This window comes from Nestor notabilis, unplaced genomic scaffold (assembly GCF_000696875.1).
Source record: "Nestor notabilis isolate BGI_N333 unplaced genomic scaffold, ASM69687v1 scaffold13441, whole genome shotgun sequence".
Taxonomy (NCBI): domain Eukaryota; kingdom Metazoa; phylum Chordata; class Aves; order Psittaciformes; family Psittacidae; genus Nestor; species Nestor notabilis.
Genome location: NW_009914287.1, coordinates 1 through 7,499, shown reverse-complemented (window position 1 = coordinate 7,499; position 7,499 = coordinate 1). Strand labels below are relative to the sequence as shown.

Here is a 7,499-nt window from a genome sequence, read left to right as displayed (position 1 = left end):
AATCTGAACTTGTACACACTAAAAACACAACAGGGTTAGAAGAGAAATTTGGCTTTACATATGTTAAAAAATATGAACTATGACTTATTAAACAATGTCTCTTATTACTTGTATTTACACCAATAATTATAAATTTTACATGAGACAGCAAATGTTGCAAGTGTGTAAAAACTTTGCAGAACTGTATTTAACATTGTTCTCATTTGCCTCAAGAAATAAAATTACCAAACAACTATTTTTTTTCCAAATTAAGCTCTGCATTAGTATATTACAGTCAGAACAAAATAGACATTTTTTACCTTTTAAAATAACATGCAAAATGTGTCATAAAAATCAACAGCACTGGTTCTGTGATATAGCACAAGTGATACAAAGCCAAGCTCAATGTAGTTACCTTTTTTCTTTACAAAACCCACCCAAACTCCAATAAAGTGACTGAGCTGTGAATTTTTTATATGCAAGTGTGTTTATGATTTTTATATTTATATACGAATAAACATGCATGTATGCACACACATAAATATTTAAACATTTGTTCAAGCTCATTGCTATAGCAAAAATAAATTTGCTTTCCATTACACTATACAGAATCTTTTTTAGACTTTGCTAAGTATATGCTAGTGATAAAAAAAGGCACGTGGAACAAAGCTCTGAACTGTCACCATTCTCATGAGGCTCTTTTGTAAATATCCTATAAACAATCATGGAATATCTTATAGAGCATTGGTTTTTAGAATACAGCAATTTAAACAAAGAACATCTAAAGGCAAGTTGTGCTTAGCTGGGAAAATACATGGATTATGAAAGTGCAGGGGGAAATGGTTTGTACTGGTGAAGAATCAGTCCTAGTAGGAATACCTATATATTGTCTTTATTTAAAAAAAACTGTGAATGACCATGCCTCAAAAGGTCAAAACAATATGTGACAAAGAGAAATAATTACCTGTATTCATTTTATCAGCCCCTTATGGGAACCTTTAGGGTTCATGTGAAACATGCAGTATTCCTCCACAGAAATTTTTCTACTGCTTACAGGACTGAAGTAATGCAACTCTGTGCTCTGCTTGAACTTACTAGGATTGCTGAGGGAGGACTCAATAGCTTGCATGAAGTAGACTGGTTATTTCTGATCACGGTAAATGTATGCTGCTGTGCATGGGAGAACATACTACTGCTAGCTCTCATTGAGCAGAAACACCATATTGCATGGCATCACTCCAATACCGGACCTAGATGCATGTGCCACATTCCACAGCCTTGGAACTGTGGAATTCAGAAACCCACTGAAGCTGTCTCTACAGTGACTGATATCCACAAATAGGTAAGGCACGTCATAGTGTTGTGGATCTCAATAAATAGCACATGAATGGTTAGGAAAAGCTGTCCAAAATCATAGAATCACAGAATGGTCTGGGTTAGAAGGGAGTTCAAAGGTCATCTAGTCCAACCCTCTTGCAATAAGCAGGGGTATCTTCAACTAGATCAGGTTGCCCTGAACTACACCCAGCCTGGCCTTGAATGTCTCCAGATATGGTGCATCCACCAACTCTCTGGTCAACCTGTTCCAGTATTTTACCACCCTCATGGTAAAGAATTTCTTCCTCATGTCCAGACTGAATCTCCTCTCTTCTAGTTTAAAACCAGCACCCCTCGTCCTATTGCAATAGGCCCCAAAAATCCTTCCCTGAAAATTTCCTCCCAAACCCAAGATTTCCCAACAATAAGAATGAGAGAGAATAAGATGTGGATTGACAGCCTGAAATTATTTTCTGGGTCTCTGTTTAAATATTATGTGTGTACAAAAAACCACCAGCATACAATTTTAAAGCAATGAATGTTCTGACTTTAGTCTAATGTGTAAGATCAGAAAATGTATTTAATGTATTTTTTCTGGCCAGAAAATGGAAGATCTGGACTAAAAGTGGAAGATTTAGGAATTCTGCAACCTAAAGAGGCTCACATGTGCATTTCCGTCTCTGTAGCATACTGCCATACCCCCATCCCACAGGGAAGACTGAATGTGGGGCACTGTAATTACAGGCATAAAAATTACAGAGCAAGATAAAGTCCAGTTGCAGCTGAGTCATTTGAAACAAAGTAGTAGTATTGTACTTCATCCCGGGTGTCAGTACTGCTGATCACATTATGTATTTTGCACCAAAGAATCTTTAGGTAAGTTATCCCTTGAGCAACATGTTTTGAATTACTGAAGAAAATGATATCTATCTATTACTGCTACTAGTAAAATATCAACAAATACTTTTAACCTACCCATAATATTTCATGTTCCCTTGTAAAAGAAAGGGAGCTGAAAGATCTAATAATTCAAGATCATGTTCTGTGGATCTCACAGGAATAACACATTTAAATCTTTTTGTAAGCTTCCAGATTTCTTTTAATGTTCCACCTATCAAAAACAGAAAAACATAGTGGTTTTTTTAACCTGTAATCAAGAATAAATCAAGCATAAATCAAACAACTTGCAGTTCTTGTCTGATTAGATATTGATTTCAGGACCTTCAATAAAAACTGAGATCCACTATTGAGAACTGAGAAATTGATCCATTACCTTCTCACTTTTACTCAACAACCAACTCAATAAAGAATCAAAGATGGACATTAACAAGAGCAGACGCCTTAATATCTTCCTTGTAGCTATCACTGTAACTATGAAGTTGTATTTAGTTAGCATCACCTTCATATACTTTCTACTATGATTTTACTAGCAATTTAGTTAGAGAGGAAAAAAAGCAAACTGACTACTTGCTCCTAAAATCTATTAATTTTTATTTACCAGTTTATGAAAAAGTAGTTATTCAACCATATCATAATTGACACGAGGTGAGAAATGCAGAGACACCAAACTTCATCCTAATTTGAGTGCCACTAAATTGGGGCCATGCTATGAAAACAGAAGAAATTTAACATATTAACAGCTGGAATCCTAAGATTTTCCAGTTCCAGTGACAGGAAAAGGTTCAAATTTATTATAAATCACAGGATAATTTGCCTTCTGTCGCTATAGTATGGACTGCAGAACCGATTGCAGAATCTTTTTGACATTTCACCAATTCAGTAGAAATGTGGTTAAATTTATTAATTTAATACATAGAGAATGATAATTTGAACACAGTTCAATAAAAATGTATGATTTAATCAGCTTATGAACAACAACTAAAAAAGACAGCAAACTTAAAATAAATACATTCTACAACTTTGTTGTTTACTACTAACTATAAGATGTTTCAAAGACTTTATGACAAATTATTAGGACACTGGATTGTAAAATATTTATCACATATACTTGTCACTTATATTGCAGAGGTAATAAGAAAATAAAATCAACAAAATTGCATTATTATTGGTGACTGAAAAATGCACAGCATGAAATTTCAATAAACTTAACTTCTAGTAACAAAAAAACAAACCAAACCAAAACAAAAAAGAAATTAAAGAAAACAGAGGCATGGATATTTGAAATGGCTTCCCAAAAGGTTAGAAAATAAAGGTCCTCCAAGTATAGTGACACATATAAAGTCTCTCATGTACACTTGAACACTCATTCAAGGGATTAACATACAAAATTCAGGGTAGTTTTAACTGACATTGCTCAAAGGTCTCTAGAATTTCAAATTTGCTGTAATGCAAAGTTACATCAAGCAAATGTATTCTGGTTTCTAAGAGACTGGCATAAACCACAGAAAATTGCCAAGGATTGACACTAACATGAATCACAGTGATCTCATGTACAAATAATGAAGATATGCAAGGAGTGTTAATCTTATTAACTGTAACATTTCACTCTTCATTTCAACAAATTTGTAGCAATGGTTATAGATTCCTCTCACTCCCTGTGGAGGGTCACATAAAATTCTGTCCATTACCCAACTATTTCCTTGATTCCAACCCAAAAGACGCCAAACACTCAAAAAGAAGTCCTTGCTTCAGCATAATGATTATGAGGAAGAATAGAGTATTGTGTTGTAGAAGAGCAAATTGCTTGTGTTTAACAAATGAGTAGAATTTAGATGATATTTGTCTAATAAATGTTATAATATGTTTGGCCTTTGCAGGTTGTCTGTAACTGGAAAAGTGCTGGGAAGATTTCTATGGGGACTTCAAAATCTCCACCTCCAAAATCTTAGAGATAAAAATTAAAAAGCATGTAGCTTTAACAAGTTTCATGATCAGTGTTCTGGGAAAAGTGTGAAAACACTGATTCTGCCTTTTCCTTGAGCTCCAATATGAAGCACATGAATCCACATAAACACATACTTAGCTGCTGGCACTTTAATATCAGAAAAAAAGATTTACCAAGATTTTTTTTTATGTATATAGGGTGTTTTTTTCCCCCAGTTATTTTAGGAACTCACAGTAGAAATAGATTACTTTTTCTTTTGCTTTCACAAATATAAGGTTAGATTGAAAAAAAAAAAATAAACCCCACCAAAAATCCAGTTTTGAACATGTCAAAAACAAAGCAACTACCAGAAGTAGTTGATTATAAAACAACTATAAAACAGAAGGGGTTTTGTCACTGACCCTTACACAAAGGGCCACCTGACTTATTCACACCATCACTTGAGCACAACTGAAGACTTTGTTTTAAACTCAGAATGGTACTATATGCAATTGTTTTCTATTCAAAACATTCCTTATTAGTATTACTGGTAAATTGCTTTGTTTAACATTCAGCAGCTATTTTTGTCCCCTGAGGAAATCTTACAAAAACCAAACCAAAAATACCTCTCACTGCAAGAAGCTCTATTAATCTGAAACAACACTGACATCCAGAGGCTGACAAAGTTAATTCTAGGCTTATACTATCAGAAGCTTTCCAAAAACTTTTCCACATTAATACTAAAAATAGATTTATTTTTTTTTAGAAGACTCTCAGTTGTCAAACCAGAACTAAGAAATCAGTAAGCACAGCTAGAAAAAAAACATATTGAGATGTTAATTTTAGCAGAATCAATAGTAAATTTATTGGTATAAAGTAGATCTTACAAGATTTTCGTAGATAACTTTTTGCTGTTTGCACAACAGTAACTTAAAGTTCCAGCTGAGTTTTTCTTTTCTTTGAAGATGCCTTTATGATCATGTATAATTACACTGAATACACCTTCAACATATCTTAAGTTTATATGTGCTCAGAGGGGACACTGTGCTGTAGGAAGTGGTGTATTTGCAATTTGCCTTACCTTCTATCATAAGCAAAGCATTTTGAGGTTGTTGAATCATTTCCTTATGCCTTACAAAATGGATAGCTATTTTCCTTTGTTTCTGGTCTTGTGTAGTCCACATTACAGAATCATACCAGGACGTGTTGTGTAATTCTGGGTTTGGGACGGCAGAGCCTTGTAAAATCAAGCCCAGCTCATCTCCATGTGGAACTTCTTGCCTAAAACAATTTCCAAAGTGAGTAAGTAAACTCTAACAGCTTCTCCTTAGGCAATCTAGCAACAAGGACAACAGTGCTCTGAATAAATATTAAAATATAGTCATAAGAGTTAAAGTATATACAGGAAAAATAACTGGTTTGTATCAGCTTAGACATTTAGAGTTGCATAGCAAATCATGACAAGAGAATTAATTTCTGTGTTAATAAATACGCTAAGTATTCTAATTGTAGGATTAAGGAGCAGAGGCAACCTTGCGACTTCATCCACATGTATGTACATCCATGGAATTAAAAAAAATTATACAAGCTTTACATAATTTCAACTGGGCCTGAATCCACATTAAAAGGGCCACACAACTTCACACCATTTCAGTAGAGTGGAAAGACTGTGTAAACTCATATAATTTCAAGTTCTGTGTTCTAGCCTATTTTACTTTGCATATTTGGGGGGTTGGGGAGAAGGACAGGAGCAGAATAGCTTCACATATGTCCTGTAAAGGGAAAATCTGCAACTCCGCACCACCACACAGTTTCTTTCCTATTCAGCTAGAATGTACCATTTGTGCATTTCCAGTTGTCACCCAGAGAAGTAATGCAGGTCATTTAAATTTTACCAACATTGCCACCAACAGGCAAAAAGCCAGTAGTTGGCACACAAATTAAAAATGCCTTAGAATGTATTCTCCTAAGCAAGACAGGGCTTCAGCAATATGAACCACGGTAAAAAGGACAATGAAGGGAAAAAAAAAAAAAGCAACAGCCTGGGCTGTTTCACAAAACACTGAAAGAAAGTAGGTGCCAAGCTTCAGAGTGGCATTAAAGAAAACACACCATTAACTCCTGCAGATTATTCTGACAATTTCACTTTCAAACCCAAGAGCAGCTGCTTCCACCAGCAAATAGAATATTCCTGCCTCTGAAACCAGATGGTGATAATTCTTCTGCTGTGACTATAGAACTGGCACACAAGAGGTCTTCCTGAACCTGAACTTTCATTTCATGAACACAGTACTGTTCACATGAACTCTTTCCACCTGTGTTCCTGGATTACTATTTTAAATGCAAAAGCAATGGACCTAACATAACAGGTCATCTTTCTAGATACACCCATTAAAATCTTCCAGCCTCTACAGTCTGCCTGTAGATTTCCTGCAGAGGCAGGAATGGAATGAATTGGGTTTGAACTAAGCTACACATGAGGGTTGAAGCTTCTTTAATGCGAATACATGAATAAAACTATCCAAGTATACTGATGTTTTGCTATTTACAGAGAAACTTCCAGTCGTAGTCTAAAAATCAAGAATATGTCTCTCAAGGATTTTATACCAGAGGTGTTACGTGCATCTTACTGCACAAAGTGTTAAAGAATCAAACTTGCATTGAACTTCATTAGTTCATACTAATAAAGCATACACTAAAACGTTAAACAACTTCAGCCACAGCAGAACATGTAGGAGAGAATTATGCCTCCAAATGTTTCCTTCCCGGGCTTCTTAACTTACCCAAATCCAGGCTGCAGTACAAATCCACTAATTTTCACTACGGGATAAGAATAAAGTTCATAAGGAACAAAAAAAATCTTGTCAATTGTATCTGCTTATTACAGAGTTGGCAAATATATCAAAAAAGTAACAGAAGTGGAAGAGAGAGCTGGCAATTTTCTCCTTTTTATACTTGGTAATAAAGACCATGTACTCGTATGATGTGAACATGATGAACCACTTTCTTGTACATTAGCAACCAAGAGAATGTTATAACAACGTCTGACAAGGACTAATATTGTTAAAGCAGCAAGCATACAACTTAGTATCCAAAAGCTGTCAGAGAAGAATAGCAGGGGCATTTTCTTGTCACAGTAATATTTGTATTTAATACTTTTTCACTAAGCAAAAAATTTCAGAAGGTTAGGAAAATGCTAACGTGTCATCTTTTAAAGAAAGAAGTACTTTAGTTTCACCAGTAACAATAATTAACTGTGCTTGGGACAGATGCTAGGCTAAGTCAGGCAAAAAAATTTGACACAGGATTCAGATGATCATGAATAGGACTGTATAATAACGCGTGTATCATAACGAGTGGTGTCCCTCAGGGATCGGTG

At 35.0% G+C, this 7,499-nt stretch overlaps 1 protein-coding gene across 1 annotated transcript in view; it reads right to left on the bottom strand.

Annotated features, from left to right (window-relative positions):
* POT1 (protection of telomeres 1) overlaps nt 1-6,940 on the bottom strand; it is a gene marked incomplete at its 5' end in the record, with an annotated part of 12,811 nt that extends 5,871 nt beyond the window's left edge. The window contains 3 exons of the mRNA XM_010023587.1: nt 2,272-2,407; nt 5,202-5,401; nt 6,904-6,940. Of these exons, the coding sequence (XP_010021889.1) occupies nt 2,272-2,407; nt 5,202-5,401; nt 6,904-6,940 (373 nt within the window). The remainder of the gene's footprint in view (nt 1-2,271; nt 2,408-5,201; nt 5,402-6,903) is intronic.
* Between the last annotated feature and the right edge of the window lie 559 nt (nt 6,941-7,499).